Raw genomic sequence first — 19,804 nt, forward strand, 5'->3', positions numbered from 1 at the left:
CACAAGGGCGCTGCTTTTTTTTTTTCCCTCTAGTTCTAAGTAAGAATTCTAAGTAAGAATTCTTTTCCTGGTCAAACTACAACTTTCACCTTCAACTCTACCAATTCCCAGCACAGAGGGAGCAGCACAACCACCCCACCCTGTTGTACAGGCTTGCTAATCTTTTGTTATCCAATGCACTGTATGGTTGGGTTTCATTGTATATTTACTGTTTGGTTGTATATACTGGCAGCGTCCATTAAGCAATGCTAGTGAGGATGGCAATACCAGGGGGGATGCACTATTGCAAGGCTCAAAGGAAAGGAGTACTGAATTTTTCCATTCCTTTTTTGAAGGTACATTCCTGTTTGCATTTCTGGATGGATACAGTGCAGTCCTCCAAGCAGTCATCTGAGTCTGTCTATTCTGATATATGCCACTGACCCTACTCCACTGCATGAATCATCAAACCACCCTCAACATTCCTCTGGGGCTAGTCTGTCTTCCCAGTAGACTTTTATGAGACCACACTTCAAAAAAGTCCTGCACCTCCTAACTTCAGGCCAGCACCCATTCAATGACACCTCAGACCTGCCATGCCCTTATTTTCACATGAGGGTCTCTTCTCTTTGGTTGTATAAACTTGTGTAACCCAAAGGTGAAGGGGCATAACAGTGCCTGTGTCATCTAGAAAAGCATGTGCAATTGCCCAGAGCATTAAGTGAACAGGAAGATAAGAAGACAAACCAAATCAAAAACTAAAAAAAAATACCAAAACCCAAACCAAAAAGAAGCCAGTAATAACGATAATTCCTTTCCTCAAAAAAAAGCTGGGTAAAAGTAATTTTTCCATTCTGGGAAAGTCTGTGGTGCAAAAAATCCACTTTAAGAGTACCAAGACACTGCGGGTTTTCATGAAAAACACAGGAAATAAGTCCTACGTATCCAAAAGCCTGGGCATCAGAGTACGCCTGTTAGGAATGAAGAGTTTAACAGCACCAGCCTCTGGCCAACAAAAGGTTAATGCTGTAATCTGGAATCTAGAAGGAGGTTATGAAATAGCACAATGTACATGTCAAAGTAGAAGTTTATGGAGTCCACATGAAATGCCCCTGTCTGGAATACCCTGCCTTTGGAAATAAGCAAAGCAAGTAGGAAGTCTCTGCGTGCATGCAAATGTCTGTGTACATGATATGCATGTGTACATCATATGCATATGTACATGCATATATTTGTGCATATATAAGAGGATTAGCAATAAATAACTAAACTATGAGATTTTTCAGGGGAAGGAATTATTCAGTTAGCAAAATGCATGCTTAAGTGGCAATATTGTCATTTACTGGTTATTTATGACAGCTTAATCATTGCATGAATGGCTTTTAGGAATAAATGGGCAGGTATCCACCTGTCCAAGTCATTCATGATGTGTTAGGAAAGAAAACATACACACACATATACCCAGTACAGATTCTCTTTAGACTCCTGTGTCTGGCATATCTCCTGCTATCAGTCAAGCTATGTAGCCAGCTCATGTCAGTAGAGGCTGTCTCAGTTTATGCCCCTGGGGGCAGAAGCAACCAACTAAGTGTGAATAGCAGCTATCACAGAAAAGGCTGGGGACATGGGTGACCAAATTAAAATCTTCAGACTCGATCCTAAGGCTCCTGTAACCGCAAGGGGAGCTTGGTCCATCTGTATGCTGCCTCTCCTTTTGGGGTCATTTTCTCTCTTACGCTGAAACTCAAAGCCTTTCCAAGGGCGTCTTTCACAATGGATCAACTTATAATGCCACCCTGACATGCAAACCTGAACTGTCCCTGGTCATGCCTTCAGGACCACAGAGCTTCTTGCACTCCTTAGGTGTCCCCACCTAATCACGGTTGGAATGACACCAGCACGCCAACTTCCAAGGCCCTACTGGGTTGATGTAAGTGTGGCAAGGGCTTGCCAAGCGCAATCCCCCAGAAATCTGCGTAGTGACAAATCTGCACATGCTGGCAGATTCATCCGCTGCCAGTGGATACAGGCAAGGTCGGTGTCTGAGGGTCCTCCCAGCAACTTTACCCATCTGCAGTGCAGGCACTGCTACATGAGCTGCCTTTGCAGTCAGGGGGCACCTCTTAAAAATTCCAGCGCATCTTGAAATAGGAGTCCCACATGGGCTGGATAAAGCAAGTCCTTATTCTTACCCGAACGATGAAACAACCAAAAGTGACTGGCACAGATGAAGATTTCTAAAGTCGAGTGAGAGGAGTCCTTTCATGGGGGGCTGTACACACATAACCCAGGGAGGTGCAGACTTGGTGAGTCACTTGCTGGGAGGTCAGGTCCATCCGCAGTGCTCTTGCAAACCTGTGGCACCGAGCCCCAGTTACTGGAGCTGCGGAAAGGTGGGTTTAGAGGGAACCCAGGGCTATGTAGCGTGTACGTATGTGGTATAGAAACAGCATGACACGAAGACCTTGCACCTAAACACCCTGGAATCAGCTTTCTGGAGAGCTATTTGTTTCCACAGAGCTAGCCCTGGTTGCGTTGCATGAAGGATGGACTAGCAAGAGAGCTAAGCAAGTGACTCGCAATGAGTAATTTGTACTCATTGTTCTTCTGTAACTCTATGTTCTTCTGTCTGCAGAACCTTCTGCAAGTAGAGAGGATCATCCATTGTCACTGACTTGAAATTAGGACTTACACATTCAGTAGTGGAGATTTGGCTTCTGCAGAGTTCTGCACTGTTCACAAGCTGACCTAGGTGAGCCCAGTGCTTTTAGTCTTGGCCTGTGCAAACACTACTTCCCATGAGAAACAGGATCTCCTTATTTAAGTGCAACCAATGCAACACACTACAATGGACTTGAGGCATACAACAAAGTCTACCTGCAAGAATGTGTGATTAAAATGCAACACAGGAATAAACATGACCAAAGTAAATCCCCTTAAACAGTCAGGGATGTTTGCTTTCTGTTGTTTTTTTTTTTTACCAGGATCTCTACGGCACAGAAAGAAACTGAGTAGAGAGTTCTGGATGGAGAATTACCAATGTACTTCACCTACCCCTCCCACATCTCTCGGTTGCCTTTTCTCCTCCAAAGGACCTGAGATATAAAAGGCAGATGAGGCACTGAGGCATACATCTACATTCTGGTTGGCAGTTCCCCACGTATGCAACAGCAAGTGTCCCAGGGAAATTGCATAGGCTGCAGTCAGACATCAACACCCACTCAGCTGGCTGCAGCACAAGCTTCCCCAGCTCTTTTCTGGCAAGACTCCTGCAGTCACCCAGCTCTCCCAGCAAGTGTCCCCTGACCCAGTCCCTTCTTCTTTCCTCTTGTCTGATCATCCAATTTCACCACATCCCCCCCCCCCGGAGTACAGGTCCAGGATCCCACTGCTGCCAGGTGAGCATGTCAGCCCCAGGGAATGAGTGCTTCTCCATGCAGGGCTGAACCTGCCCACGATGCCCAGCCCCTCCACAGGCCACACCATGGGGCACACTGTGATCAAAATCCCACAAGGCAGGACGCCATGTAGCCTTCTCTGATTACCCTTGCATTTCATCTATCTGTGCTCCTCCAGGGACTCTCCTGAAGACAACCTCACATCACACGATGCAAGTGCTTGTTTTTCTGGGGCTTGTGCTTTTGGTGTCAAAGCTGCACAAAACTGCAGATCTGACAAGGGCTGTGCCAAAACCAGGAGAATGGTATGAGGGTGTAGGCCTGGCCAGGATGGAAAAAAACACCTACAAGGGGTTTAAGGAGGGATCTTGATGGTGCCATGGTCCCATGTTTATGTCCATACACCTCTGTTTGGCTGCCTGTGCCAGAGGAAGGGGGATACTGCCTTCTCTGGCCAGGCACACCATCATGAGGGGAAGCAGGGCACAGGGGTCTGGACAAGGTACCCACAGGTGATGTGCTGGGAAAGTGGAAACTGCCAGCCAAGATCCTGGAGCTGGGATAGCTCCAGCCCCTTGGCCACACCAACTCCCCTGCTAGCTACCCCTTCCTCCTTGCCTTCCCTGCAAGGAAAGGGCTTGTTGAGCTGGGATATGGACTGCTTCTTTCCTGAGCCCACGGTCACTCCTTGCACACACAGCTCGGTGCCTGGCTCCCCAGGTCTGCACAGACAGCCACCACCAGAAGGCAGGGAGCGGGAAACAGAGCTGAAATCCCACCCTAGCAGGATATTGATTATGCAATAATAAGCCCCTTTGTCTCCTTCAGCCCCAGGAAAATCTCTTAAGAGCATTAGCAAATGAATAATCCATGTCATCTACTCAGCATTTTGAGCACAAGCTCAAGCACAGTTATTGTGTCCCCAGGGTTTTGCTGATCCCATTCATTTCCCGGCACATATGACAAGACTTAACCACCACTGGCCCTGTGCTGAAGGCCATGCTTGCAGCATGTGCTCGGTCCACAGCTATTTAGCATCGGGACACATGCAGCAGTGGGGAGGGGGACAGGGCACTGCCTTTGGCTCTTCCCACTGTCCTCCAGCCACCATGGTGGAGGTGTCCTCCAGCCACCAGCAGTGGTAAGGCCAGCTCTTAAACCCAGCAGGAGTTATATGGGCACCAGTCTCATCTCAGCAGAGGAGCCAGTTCAGGGTTGGTCCCATGTGACCATATGGGTGCATCCTCAGTGCCCATAGGGTTGTCTGCACCCCAGCTCCTCACTGCCAGGAGATGGCTGTATTTGCAGCCAGGGCATGCCCCAAGGCCAGCTCCTTGGCTGTCAGGGTCACACTCGCACACAGCTCAGCCTGCCTCAGAGCTTACCTTCATTGCACAAACAGCAAAATCCCTGCAGTCAGAAGGGGAAGGGAAAACAACAGCAATATTCACAGAGCTGGGGAGGACCCTCCCTTCTTGGCCCACTCTCCAAGGGAAGCCAAGGAAATCTCACTGTTTAAGGATTACCCAGAGAAGAGAAGAAATTAAAGTAATTTCTGAGCAAGATTGTTCTGAGTTATGGGAGGTTGAAACAGATTTTCCTGGGAAAACAAGTAAATCCCCTGGAGAGAAGCCCAGAGAGGTACCAGCACAGCCAAAACCGAAAGGGAGTGTCTGAGAGGCAGACAGACAGAGAGAGAGAATTAAGGCATTCTCAGGTCCAAAGGCCCATGAAGGCGACAAAAAACGTCTCTGCAAGTGCAAGGAGGGCTGAAGCACTGCTGAGCTGCCTCTGGCTTTTCAAGAGGGGTAAAGGGAGCTCCCGGGGGTGCAAGGAGGGGAGAGGATAGCCTTAGGAGGGGATGCTCCAAGAACCACCACAAAGCACTGCTCATTATGCAGGCAGTGGACTGGCCATTGGCTTCAGCACAGAGGCACTGCCTGCTCCAAAGCATCTTGGTCTCAAGGGCTTGGGCAACGTAGGGCACCTTGCCTCTTCCTGGGTGCACACAGGGACTAGGCAGATAGGTGCAGGTAAGAGCAATCTACAGCCCAGGAGGCAAGAGGTGGTCGCTACCACAGCACCTCTATCTATAAGACATTATAAAACATCAGGGCCTGAAGAGACAAGCAGAGAGATGCTGGACAGAGGGAACCCCCAAGGAAAAAGAAAACAGATTGCGGTTCCCACGGTGGCAAAGCTGGCAGAGTTGCTGCTATGAAACCTTTTTGATTCCTATGGCTTTTATCCCACTCCACTGCTGTTTACAGAAAACCAGTCCTAGGCTCTGGCAGGAGGGAAGACGAGCATGAGAGGGTCTCAGCAGCGAGCATGAATGTGTATTTTGGCAGATAAGGGAGGAGGAGGGTGCCTAGTTTGAAGCTGCAGCAGCCGGGGAGATGGTGAAAGCCAGTCCCTGCAGGAGGGATCTGTAAAAGGTGAATTCCAAGCACTTGCTGCTTCTCACTCGCCTTCCCATGCCTGGTTTCCCTGCAGAGCTTCTCAGCCAAGCAGCCAGAGCAGGGCTGGCAGTGCCAGGAGAAGGGATGTGGGGTTTGTGCCGACACAGAGAAGAAGCAAGCCCTGGGGGAAAGGCAGCTGCTAGCTTTGCCACTCAAGGCTTAATGCCCTAAGAGCCCTGCTGACTCCTGCTCAGAATCAAAGGGGAAACTGCAGGCACTCTGGACGGCCGGGCACCCGATGATGCTGCATTTCCTCAAATCATGATGGGACAAAGGCTCAGAAAATGCATCGCCCTTTGCCTGCTGCCCTGGAGCTGCCTGGGCTTTGCCTGGAGTGATGCTGCTGGGCCCGGGACTGCCTCACCCAGGGAAGGACACGTCAGCAAGGGGCTGCCCCGAGACACTGCCAATGGGACCTACTTGCACAGCAACATCTCAGGTACTCGAGTGAGTGATTACCCATCTCTCCCTCTGCCAGGCTGCCTCACTGTGCAGGCAGACAGGGTGAAAGGCGGGGGATGCATTGATGATGGCATTGTGGTGCTTCTCCTGGTGGGCATGGAGGGAGGCACACTGAAGGGGCTGCAGGGCTTTGTGTGGTCCCCATGGCCACAGCAGCTTCTGTAGTCTGTGAGAGGTGTATCATGTCAGAGGAAAAGTCGCTGGGCACAGGGAGAAAATTTAACTCGACTGTCTTCCTTGGAGAGTAAATTCCTCCTCCATGTTAACCTCTATACAATATCATGATGGACCAGCTCCCTGCCCAGGGCATGGGCACACTGAACACATCCTTGTCCCCAAAAGATGAGCTGGGACCCCTGGGTAGAAATGAGGATGGACATTCTTTAGAAGCACAGATGATCTCCAAGTGCTTGGGGTGATTATTTTTTCTTAATCCACTTGCTAGAGCAGAGCCCACACTGCTTCCCAGCAAGTGGGACATGGCACTGGGGCTGCTGTGGAATGAGCACCTGCCCAGTGCAGGCAGAGGCACAGAGCAGCCCATGCCATACTACTGAACCCTTCACCTTCCTAAATCTTTATGAACTACATGTAATTTCCAAAATGCTTGTTGGGAACAGTCCCTGGACCACCCTATGTCTAAACAACAGCAAGGAATTGTTGGGCAAGGTGCTATCCAGTGTCAGACAGTTTAACTGTGCAACAAATCCAGTCCAGGCATCTGGGCAGCCTCCCTGGCACTGCTGAATTTACTCATATAGACATCTCCACTACCTGTTAACAGCATTGCTAACCTAGAGAAAGTCTGATCTTGCTCAACCTGGTCTGTTTCTTGTCAGCCCCTCTGGAAGAGAAGCCTACATTGACTCAACAAACACAGAGGCAGACCAAACCTCTCTCACACATTAGCTTTACTGTTGCACTCAGAATTTCCCTCAGAAGTTCCCTCTATGCTAGATAAAGCACATTTCTGCCTGCAAGTTCTAAGCTTATCTTAACTAGAGCTAATCAGAGTATTTTCCTTTAATTCAGGTTATTGGCACTGTGATACCTGTTACACGAGAATGTACTCACCCACATTTTCTTGGTATCTGTTAGTATATCCAGGGATTTTCTGCACGCACACAGTCAGATTGGCATCCCTTTTGGAGTCTGTCTCACCCCTGGCTCTTGACAGATACTAGGAGAAACAAACAGCACTAAAGATACAAAGGGTGCAATACAAAAAGGATGATCTAAGCAGGATAACTGAGTAGCTCTGAATAGCTGTGGGCAACAAATTAGGAAAAAAATAAAGGCTGGGATGGAAAAAGTATCTTCCTACAGCATAGAACAGTATTTCATTGCTTTGAGTTCCAGCCAACAATATTCTCCCAGAATACTGGGGTATTTAGAAATTGCCTGTCCTCTTCCTTTCCCTCCTAAGAGTTGCTCTCTGCACACTCTCCCCATCCTGTACCTTTCCAGTCCCACTTCTGTTCAGTAGCTGCTCACATTGCAGAGTTTGCAACTAGAAGACTTGTTTTTCAGATAAAGCCACCAGACTTCCCTACATCTTTCCTTTAGGATTACACACACACATAATAAATAAATTAGAGACTTGCAGGACCTGCAGGAGTGACACAGCGTACGGAAGCATTTTCAGGAGCATCACCAGCAGGGGCTTTGTCATCACCTGCACTTAACGTCCTCCCTTCTCCCCAGCACCATGCACAGCACTCCTCCCACCACGCTATGGGTTCTACTCCGTGGACAGAGGCTCGGGCGTCTCCCTGGGCTCGGTGCTCGTGTACTGGTGCCAGGATGGGTACCAGCTGGTGGGCAGCCAGAGGCTGTCCTGCCTCCGCCGGGACAGCGCTTCTTCCTGGAGCCACCCTCCGCCCCGCTGTCAGGGTAAGGAGCTGCTCACAGGGTCTCGGGGGGGGGGGCAGGTGATCATCACCCCATCACTAACGCTGGAGGGGAGGCACAGGACCTCACACAAGGGTGTCCTCGCTCTGGCCAAGCCAGTGAGGGCAGGGGGACAAGCTGGGGTGCTCCTGCCACCCTGAAGGGGACAGCAGAGGTCCAGCTTGTCCCGTTAAGCGGTTGTCAGCACAGGTGATGTGTTGTGATTCAGCTGGGTCCCTGCAGTAGCGCTTCATGAGCTAAGGGGTTGCCAAAGGGTGAATTCCCCAGGCAACAACAGCACAGCAAACGATCAGGCTTCCTCTCATTCCCAGTAACTGGTACAGGCAGCACTGAGCTGGTACCTGGTACAGGCAGCACTGAGCTGGTACCTGGTACCAGCTGATATCTGACTCCGGGTGCCAGGCATAGGGACTACAGGGCACAGGTACAATTTTCAATAGGAGGAAAGCTGGACTTTGAATTAACCCAGCACATTCTGTTTACGAAAGCACATGCAGAACAAATCTCGGTTGCAAATGGCCCTCACATTTGTTGTGGTACCAGCTCATTGAGAACAAACGGCTTAACATTGATGGAACAAAGCTTATTGCTTTAAAAGCTTTCTCTCACACACCACGTACTGTGTGTACACATTAAATAACTTCAGGAAAACTGCCCCCAAGAAAGGTATATATTTTTGCAGCACAAGCAAAAACACCTCAGTTGTAAATGCTACATAGTTTATGCGTGAATTGTATTGCTCATGCTGGGAATCAGACCTGGGACTCTTTCAGGAACAGCTGACAGGCAAACCTGTGGTGCAAGAGCTGGCTAAAAAGAGTTGGAAATGGAAAAAGTCTGCCTTTTGCTGCTTCTCTCTCACTTGCTCAAGAAATGTCATCTCTATCATTTGCTCAAAACATGCAAATCCATTTTAAACAGGTAGCATCTCAAAATTAGAAGCCAAAGTGCTTCAACCATAGGACATCCACACAGGTGCTTCAGCTCAGAAGCACTCCAGGCAGCTCCCCCTTTAAAGATGAGAACAGAAATAAAGCAATTCATCTCAATTCAGAGCTGTAAAACTTGCTGATATGCTATCAGTCACTGTCTGTCGCTCATAAAAGTAAGCATTGCAAAATAAAAGCAATGAACTTTGTTGCAATGAGTTACAGATGCTTCTGCAGTAAAACACTGCTAATGCTCAGCAGCAGTATTTGCCTTCTCAGCCCTAAACAGAGGCTGCAGTTTGTGCACTACTGAATGCAGAAACAACTTGGGGGAACCAAAAAACCCTCCAAACGTTAAATCACACCCTGGGTTCCCCAGAATAGAAGGCTTTTAAGACAGCTTTAAGGGGAAAATCCCTATATGCTTTTTCTCCTTAAAACAAAAAGCAAATCTCCGTAGTTTCAGATGTCTTAGTTTGGTTATTTTGCAAGGATTGTAAGGCTGGGGATTGTTCATGGATTTTTTTTACTTTGAAAACCAAAACATGCAATTTTTGCAGACATTAGTGAACTGTTTCATATTATTTTGCTCTTGGGATGGGAGCCACTTTCTTAGTTTAGACATTGGCAATGCAAACACCATTTAGGCTTCCTTTATGGTTTGATCAGGATGTAATTCATCTGCTCCTTCCAACACTGGTCTTACGGCAGCTACGGGTCACACACTTGGATGGCCCATACACCATCCAAGAAAATTCTGGCACAGGCTGCCCAGAGAAGCTGTGGCTGCCTCATCCCTGGAAGTGTTCAAGGCCAGGTTGGACGGGGCTTGGGGCAACCTGGTCTAGTGGAAGGTTTCCCCTGTGGCAGGGAGTGGGAACTGGATGAACTTCTAGATCCCTTCCAACCCAAACATTTCTATGATTCTATGATTACACTCACCAAAGTTTCCAATTTATCATTTTTTTTTAAACTTCACAAGCCCATTTTTCTCTTAAATACTCATGTTTCCTTAATACTTTTCCCCCTTTTTCCCCCTCTTTCCACTTTTGTTCCCTTTTAACTTTTTGCTTCTTTTTTTTTTTCACTTTTCTTCACTTTTCCACTCCCCCCCCTTTTCCACTCTTTTTACTCTTTTCCCCACTTTTCCCCCTTTCCCACTGTTATTCCCCTTTTTCTCCTTTTCCCCCTTTTCCACTTCTCCCCTTTTTTCCCCTTTCCCACACTCTTCCCCTTCTCCATTTTATTTCTCTTTTTCAACTTTTTCCCTATCCCAATCCCCATGCAACAGACATCCAAAAATACACATTCCATTAAAAAAAACAACCAACAGCAAGGCTACCACCATTTCCTTTTCATCGTGCTTCATTCCTCCTCCGTTTGCGCTTCACCCAAGCTGCATCCAGCATTTCACATTTTCCCTCCGATGTGACTATTTCACCTCAATTACCCGAAGAAAATATTAACTCTTAATGTGATTTTGGGGATCCCCGTCCCCACACACACACTCACTTCTGTGTTTATGGAGCTGTCTTTACATGCTTCTTCCTAAAAACAATGCCCTGAAGTGTAATTATAAGGGGGAGCAGGGCCGGTGCGGTTGGATGCACAATGCCTGCTTCGGCCCTGCTCCCATGGGCCCATCCTGATCTCTCCCCGCAGCCACCCCGAAGCCCCCAGGCACTGGCTCCCGCGCTGCGGTGGCCGCATCGCTGCTCAGTGGAGCTGTTATCCTGGTGCTGTCCATCTCCTTCGCCGTCTGCTGCTGGCGCGACAGGGCGAGGAGGAGGTGTGCGGGGTGAGTACGGAGGCAGGGCAACGGGGGGGGGTCACATCCAAAACCAGACGCAGTTTGGCACAGTCATGGCTCCAAAGCAATGGCGCGTTTGGCGCTGATGGGGAAGATGGGTCTTGGGAGGGATAGTGGCCCCAGGGATGAGGGATGTGGTGGGTGATTGCAGAGAGGCGTCCTGCAAGGGATGCCGTTAGCTTGGTGGTTGACAAAAAGCTCTCCAGAACAGAGGAAGGGAACAGACAGAAAGGATAGTGAGTGGGAACAGCCCTGCCACGTTGTGTGTACAACCCAAGGTAGGCAGATGCTGTGTACAGTTCTGGTGTCCTCACCATAAAAAGCACATGGAACTGTTGGAACAAGTCCAGAGAAGGGCCACGAGGATGATCAAGGGACTGGAGCACCTCCTGTATGAAGACAGGCTGAGGAAGTTGGGGCTGTTCAGCCTGGAGAAGAGAAGGCTGCGTGGAGACCTCATAGCAGCCTTCCAGTATCCAAAGGGGGCCTATAGGGATGCTAGGGAGGGACTCTTCATTAGGGACTGTAGTGATAGGACAAGGGGTAACGGGTTCAAACTTAAACAGGGGAAGTTTAGATTGGATATAAGGAGGAAGTTCTTTACTGTGAGGGTGGTGAGGCACGGGAAAGGGTTGCCCAGGGAAGTTGTGAATGCTCCATCCCTGGTGGTGTTCAAGGCCAGGTTGGACAGAGCCTTGGGTGACATGGTTTAGTGTGAGGTGTCCCTGCCCATGGCAGAGGGGTTGGAACCTGATGATCTTTAGGTCCTTTCCAACCCTAACTATTCTATGATTCTAAAAAAGGAGCATCCTCCCCTGGTAAGCACTGGGAGAGAAGCAGGTGGGGAGCAGGGCCACCAGTCAGGACCATTCTTACAGAGCAGCAGCACTGCCCTGCTTTCCCATCCTAAGGTCCAGGGGGACCCCTTGTTTTTGCCAATGATGGTGTCCTGAACAAGTGATGGCAGCAAAAGTTACCATGCAGGAGCCTACCTGGGGATGTGGCTTTAACTGAGAGCCTAGCTCCTTACTATAAGTGCAAAAGAACAATGAGTAAAAAACCCTGCAAGAGACGATGTCTCAATCTCCCAGCAAGCACCAGCCAGACCTCCCCCCACTGTCCTGCTCTTCCCCAGTCTGCACCAGTACCCCTTTTTTGCAGGGCTGAAACAGTTTTGGTGCTTTCCTCTGGGAGCAGAGGAAAGAGGTCAAAATCATGGGATAACAACTTGGGTTTAGGATGCAAACATGCCAAATCTGTCTGGAGGTGTAAATGAAAACAACCGGCCCCCAGTGAGCAAAGAAAGCATCTGCATCTCTCTCTCTCTACCTTGCAGGCAGCAGCAGCAAAGGAGGAAAGCCAGAGGAGGATGGAGACATGACCACTCCACTCCTGACAGGACAAGGAAGGCTTTTGGGAGACTGAAACACTATCACCGGTGCGATTACCACCTTTCAGCCCTTTCCAGCTCTGTGTTCCCAGGGGCGCTGGCAGGCTGCAATAACCTGGCTTTCCAAAGGTACCGCTCAGACCCTGGTGCTGGTACTGCCCCCCAGTTCCTCACACAGGGGCCAAGGGCTGCTCCCAGTCTCCCTGGAGGCAGGAGAGGCCAGATGTAAAAGCCCACATCGCTTGGGCAGTCACTCACTCCCCTGCCTTACCCTCTTATGTGCTCCCCACCTAGCGCCTAACAGCAATGAAACCCTTGCATATGCTCTTTTCAAGGGGGCAGTTGAACCAGAGGACCACAGTTCCCCTTTGCCCTGCCTCAGCATCGCCTGGGTGGGCTGCGGGCTCCCTGCAATGCTGCAGCCCCCTTTCACCTCTCCCTCTTGCCTTTGCCAGCAGCCCTGAAAGCCTGTTGAAGCTGCCCCTGCAGAGCTGGCACCCCACAGCGCAGGTCCTGCCCCGGCTGGTGTCACCCAGCAGCGCCCTGCCCAGCCAGCCGCACCACAGCATCCTGCCGCACATCCTGCCCAGCCAGTCCCACGGGCCCAGGGACCTGCTGCCCCTCTACCACAGAAGCCTTGAGGAACACCAGCTCTTCAACAAGTTCGGGAGGCCGGTTTAAAAATTTAAACTGCTGTTTGACCTTTTTTTCGGTTTCCTTTTTTCTTTTAACACCATAGATTCCTTGGAACTCTGCAGAGCTCAGGGAAAAATCTCGTAAGAGCCAGTTCCTGCACCTGGATTTTCAAATGGACAAAATTTGATGTGTTATGTTGAAAGGCTTTTTTGATATAATCCCACCTGTCCAGAAATGCACATCTCAAACAAGAGTGCCTGGGACAAGCTTCTTAATTCATCATTAAGATGTGAGATGTATAAAGCCAAGCCTGAGCAGCTCCAGCTTAACCAGGCTGAGCATGTGCGGACTTTCAGGTTTTAAACACAAGGGCCTGATTTTCTGTTTCCTGCTCTTTCAAAGGCTGGAAGTGAAGACAGCCAGTTACCAGCAACAAGGAATCTATGTCATTGCATAATTGGAAGCATTTACAATTCACTGCACTTGAATGTAGGCTGAGATTTAAAAGTGGGGAATTTTTGCTGTTCAGAACTCACCATATCCTCCTATTTCTACAGAGACAGTCTTAGACTTGCAGGAGGCAGTGACAAGTGTGCAAAGAGAGCCAGTCAAGATGAAAAAACAAATTTATCTGGAAGCTGTGGCTGCCCCATCCCTGGCAGTGTTCAAGGCCAGGCTGGACAGGGCTTTGAGCAACCTGGTCTAGTGCAAGCTGTCCCTGCCTGTCCATGGCAGGGGGTTAGAACTGGATGAGCTTTAAGGTCCATTCCAACCCAAACCGTTCTGCGATTTCTATGACCCAGCACATCTGAAGGGGGAAAAAAAAAAATTAAAACCAAAACAAAGACAAAAGCCCCAAAACAACCAAAACCCAACCAAACAAAAAAACAAGCACCAAAACTTGAAGGTTTTCATCCCTTCTCCCCTGCAACAGAAATTCACATCAGGTGTATTAGACCTACAGCAGCACCCAAAGTGCTAGCCTAAATGCCATCATTGCATTTAGAAAGCAATGACACTCATTTCTGTCCAGGATTTCCTGGGTGGAAATAGAGGAGCACGCTCCAGGCAGCACATGCAGAGCCTGGCCAAGGAGCTTCAGGACAGCTCGGCTGCCATTTGCACCACAGGACAGACCTCTGCCTGTGTACCACAACTGACACAGTGTGGGCACATGGGACTTGTCGAGTAACACAGCATCATGTGTGCACAGAGATGCTGTGCAGGTATTACACTGTTAGAAGAGGTGCCAGCATCCCCAGGAGCTGCTGCGTATATGGGGCAGCGAATGAGAACGAGCACCCAGGATGTGAACCCCAGCATCACCTGCCATCCGCTGCTCAAGAATGCAAACTGCGATACTCAAACCTGCTACAGAGGCGAGGAGTTTGTCTGCCAACTACATTTCTATCCACATTTGAATCATGTTTCAAGGAAAAAAAAACTTAGAAGACACAAGGTAGTACATTCTTGTGATAAGGCAAAACTTACTAGTGGACATGTGGTAACCACTGCCACTTCTCCCTGGAAAAAAGGCTAGAGACATTGTTTTTTCTATTTCTAATAATAATAAAGGAAGCTTTCCCCCATTCCACCTCCTATGCCTTTTTTTCACATCAGCAATCTATGGGAAGTCTGGTCTGGGGGCTGGGTTTCAAGGGGAGGGAGCAGATGGCAAAGCTTTTACAGATTCCTAGCAAAAGACAGCGATGCCCACAGCAGCCATTTACCAGCAACAGCACCACGAGAAGGAAAAACCTTGCCATTCTCCTAAGACAACTGAAGTCGTAGAAAGGACAGGAAAACCAGGACCTGCTCTGCACTTCCCTTCAGCTCACGTCCTAACCTTACCTTTCTGTCCTCCCTCTTTTTCCAGCCAAGTCTAACACACAGGGAGGGGAATAATCCTGCTTCAAGGTAAGATGTTCTTTGGTCCCCTCCCATCTGCCCAGACAACCTGTGGGAATGGTGCTCTGCATGCAGAGATGCCAGCCATGGATTCGGACACAAGCCCTATGGGCGTTCTGTGCTCTCACGAGTACCATACCCACAGACCACTGTACCACTTCTGTCTCACCAAAACAGGTTTCATGGCCAGGAATTCAGCCCAGGATTGGCCCTGGGAATAGCACTGCCCAATGTCTTGTTCACGTAGGAAGAAGCTGTCTTTTGTCCAAGAGACAAAATCAGGGAAAAAACAAAGGGAAAGTGATGAAGACAGGAATGACACTTTTCCTTCTCTGTTTCTCTCCCTTGTCATGCTTTAAGGAATAAATAAAACCTCGCTATGATTTCCCCTCTTTCCAAGGAGATTTTTTATTGAAAAAAAAAACAAAAAACAACACAACACATCTGGGACACAGAATTAGAGTGACGCTTTAGAACCAAAAGTGGGATTTTTTGTTTTTGCTACATGAGATGAGGCTGACACCTGCTCTCACTGCAAACTGAAACAACACACACTTTAAACACAAAAATCTTTGCCAAACATGTCCAGAAAGGTGCTGATTTTGAAATACCATAACAAAAAGTGACCATGTTCCATAAAACACCTGATACCACAGCTTTACACACAGTGTCAGCTGTCAACTCGAAACAAGCATTTCATACAACCGATACTTAAAAAAAATATTTACTTGACAAATTTGAGAAGTTTCCTTGCTGCAACATTCTCCTGACTTCTTGGGGATTATTTTTGGATGCAAACTTTAGCTTCCTACCACAAAAACCTGATGCCAAAACCTTGTCAGACATAGCCACGTTCTTCAGCAGGGAGAAGCACAGCCAGGTCTTCCTCGAAAGTCATCTCAAGCTTGCAGGAGGCTGAAACCAACAGCAGAAATGTGGGTTAAGGGCAGGAAGCCCAACTCTACCACAGTTTCCCTATGTCACCCTTAGTTCCTTCTCCTCTTGGACCAGCCTGTCAAAGAGCAGAGTGAAGGTTTTGAAGAGCCACACTCAGCTTCAGCCTGGGAAGGCACCATTAGGAAAGCACCAAGCAGCACTGTTTATCTGCCAAAGAGGAAGGAGAAGGAAGGTAACCATGTAGAAGCTGCAAGTAATCTGTAAACAGGAAGAAAACAACCTCACAAGCTTATATCCCACATATTCTATGTTACTCAGCGATTCCTGTTAAGAGCCACCATCTACTCAACTGTTTTTCATCAGAGCAGTACATGAGGTGCTGCTCTCGCCACCGGTTCCCCCCCTGCAGACCACCAGAGAAACTCACCTTCTCTAGGATAGGGAAGGGGGTTTCCAGCTGTCTCAGAGGCTGGCTTCCCTAGAGGGAAGCTGAAGCTCCAAGAAGTTTAGTTGTAATGTTTTATACAAAACCAAATGCAATATCCAATTATGCAACACATCACATATCGCATTTCTACTTATTTAAATTGTATACCAGTCAGGTAACTTGTTCACTCACTCCCAGTGAGTGGTGCCGAGCTGACAACAATCGAGGTCTGTGTCCGTCTCCCCCTCCCACCCCGCACCGGGGCTCTCCCCTTCCCCACTCCCGGAGGAACGGGGAGGAGGATCGAGAGAGTGCAACTCCTACGGGTTGAGACAAGAACAGTCCAGCAACAAATCACCACCGCTACTATCAGCTATAACAATGATAAGGGAAAATAACAAGGGAAGAGAATACGATACCACCGGCCAAGAAAACGAGTTCCACCCGGAAGCCCGTGTCCTTCCGGGTAACTCCCAGTTACCCCCCACCCCGGGCATGACGTGCTGTGGTATGGAATACCTCCCCGGCCAGCCCGGGTCAGGCGCCCCGTCTCTGCCTCCTCACAGCTTCCCCTCCTCCCTGGCAGAGCATGAGCCTCACAGAGTCCTTGGTCAGGGTAAACATCACTTAGCAACAACCGAAAACATCGGCTTCACCAACACTGTTCTCAAGCTAGAAGTCAAAACACAGCACTGCACCAGTTAACACAAAGGAAAAAACATGACTGCTACTGCTGAACCCAGGACAACCCAACAGAAAGGTAGGCTCTAAAACCAGAGGAAACCATTTAAAGAGGGACAGAGATAGCTGCAAGGTCAGCTCATTGCAGATTCTGTTCCAGGCAAGCCTTACAATCAGTCACTTTCTGCTCAGCATCTGAGCAAAGAGAAAGCACTCTCAGTTCTTCATAAAAAAAAAAACAGGATTTGGGGATTTTAAACTTCAGACTCCACACAGGAAACCTCACTGAGCCCCGCAAACTCAACCAGAAAGAGCTGAGCAAGTTCTGGTGACAGCTTTACATTCTTCACTGAAGTTTAACATAGCACCCTCCTAGGACTGTGCGCACTAACAGAAGAGGTTTCAGACCCACTCTACAGATATGGACAAGGTTAAGGCCAAGACTTGTAACATTCAAATGCTAAAGCCATGAAACTCCAAAAAGATATTAACTGCAAACTTGAAAAGAACAGCCACCCACCATGGCTTTCTAGACTACCATTTTGAGTGCCGCTGTGCTGGTAGAAAGAAGAGAGCAAGCAAGTTCCAGTCTCTCCCCAGGTATCTCTGGAATGGAGGAGGTATTTGGCAAATTTGTAAGTCTGAGGACTGGGGGAGATAAAGAGCAGTCTAGCAGGATCCACAGGAGAAAGCAACAGTAAATGTGCCATGATTGTATCCCACTGAAACACTCCACCTCAAATGAGCTGCAGTAGATGGGCTCCTCATGACTGCCACAGGTCAGGCAGATCACTATTCCATCAGCTTTAGATTAACAACAATCTTTCTATACTGATTTTCTGATACAACCAACCTCTGTTCAAATTACTTCCACACCTAGTCTCAGTGCATCAGACCACCCTAAACACGTGGTTTTCATCAACAAAGCTGGTAACACATCTGTTGCTGCCACAATCACCCAACTCACCTCAGACCTTCACAGTGCAGCAGTTCAGGCTCCTGCATCCCTGCAAGTCACCCTAGCTCCCTGTACTTATGTGGCAGGAACTGCATTTGACCATTTCTACCTCAGGAGCCTTCACTTTACCACATAAAGCAGTAAGCTAAGGGCAAAGGCAAACCCCAGAAGGATAGGGAGATGAAGATCCTGCTCATATACAGTGATCTTTCACATAGACCAGAGCATAATGAGGCTACACCATTTCTTATAACTGTAAGCCAATGCTACAATGATACTACACCTTCTTCCTCTTTAGGAGCTTTGTTTACAGTCACAACCATAAACAGAGGAAGACCTGAGAGCTGTTTCCCATCAGTGGAACGTCCCAGAGTAGGGTGAAAGATGCTGGGGTTTGGGTGAAGAGAAAGGCACACAAGCTCTTACAGTTAGTACATACACATGTAGCTAGAACAAATGATAATCAGTGAAGTGGAAGGCACTCCTGTAGCTAGCCATATAGGCACATGCTGCTACAATATGTAAAGCAACAAGTATTCTTAATGCATGGATTCAAGTCAACAAGCACTTCACATTATTTGCTTTGTCTCTGCTAAAAATACACACCACTGGTAGCTGGACTGGAGAAGAGTTCACTCCCCTAAAGATGTTGCAAGTACCTACAATCCCTTCAAGCAGGGCTGGTCCCCTAACACTTCAAGCATCGTGCTGCCTCTCAGTGTTTCTCAACACACCTCAGTTATGAGCAGTAAGTTTTTATTCCAGCACTATAGTTTTCACCAGAAGGAATCAGTCCCAGGCAATACAGCACCTGCTGTGCAGTGGATTTAGGCATGCTGGAGACCAACACCAAGTCTAAGCTCCTTTACAACCTAAGGCAACTTCCATACATCCTGAGAAGAGGGATGGACAAGAAGCACCTAGGTAACTGTTCTACAATGAAGTGTATTTTTCCAAGCTCCCTTGCACGGGTGAGGGAGGAAATTGGTGCATGACCCCCTTCTCCCTTCCTTTGACTTCTTTGCTCAAGTAAAAAAATCTCCACAGCAGGATAGCCAGCTCTACAAACTGTAAAAACCAAACCAACCCAAATCACAAAGCAAAAAACCAAATCCCCCCAAACCACCACCAAAAAACCCAAACCAAAAGCAAACCACATCCCACAAGACAAACTAAACGCACTGCATTCTTCTTACAATCCAACATCTTGAATGCCTGTCACTAAACGAGCATCTTAGAAAAATAAAAGCAAAACAAAACTTTCAGACAACAGAGTCTACAAGGAAGGGGAAGGAAAACAACAGTTTGAAGTTCAGGAACTAGAATACAAACTCAACTTCATAGTTAAAAACTGTCATGGAAATTGGCAATGGTGTTTTGAGTACGGTTAAAGCAGTCCTGTCTAGACACTGCATTTATAAGGGCACATACCTGCTCATGTTTTACTCGCAAGGAGGAAAGGAGAGTTATAAAAGGAAGAAAAAGGAATTTATGCAGGGCTCTTCACCTTACCTGGAAGCTGTAATTCAGAAAAAGATTGTTCCTTTATTACATACTAAAAAGAAAATAAAAAATAAAAAATAACAAAAACGGCAGCAGCCAGGAACCCTTCGGAGCAATCCAGCACTGCTGCCCCCCAAATTACTACATTTGAATTAACAATTCTTTGAAAATGCAACACAACTTGTTGTACCAACATGTTCATGGCTAACAATGAATAATAAATAATAATAAATCATGGCTCAATACATATTCATGTCTGTTTTGGAGGAGTCTGGTCCATTCTCCTTCTCCAATTTCATCTGTACCAGACACCATCTACCAAATGTGTTGCTAGTGCTAGGACACCAGCCTTTTAGTCAAGGACTGCTCTTTGCTTAAGAGCTGCAAGAGTCTAATATGTAAAATAGCAACAGACCATACACTGAGACAATAGCATGGACAAAGCAGACACAA

The 19,804-nt window shown here is 48.0% G+C and overlaps 1 protein-coding gene across 1 annotated transcript; it reads left to right on the forward strand.

The window, feature by feature from the left end:
* Positions 1 to 6,100: 6,100 nt before the first annotated feature.
* Positions 6,101 to 13,041, forward strand: LOC133281190 (uncharacterized). Its single transcript, XM_061476458.1, is given in 5 exon segments — positions 6,101 to 6,278; positions 8,006 to 8,194; positions 10,804 to 10,943; positions 12,295 to 12,493; positions 12,646 to 13,041. Coding segments are annotated over 5 exon segments (1,083 nt in total). The 3' UTR covers positions 13,023 to 13,041.
* Positions 13,042 to 19,804: the final 6,763 nt, after the last annotated feature.

This window comes from Pezoporus flaviventris, unplaced genomic scaffold (assembly GCF_033815535.1).
Source record: "Pezoporus flaviventris isolate CSIRO_AGI_PZ_B2104156 unplaced genomic scaffold, CSIRO_AGI_Pfla_v1 ptg000096l, whole genome shotgun sequence".
In the NCBI taxonomy this organism is placed as follows: domain Eukaryota; kingdom Metazoa; phylum Chordata; class Aves; order Psittaciformes; family Psittacidae; genus Pezoporus; species Pezoporus flaviventris.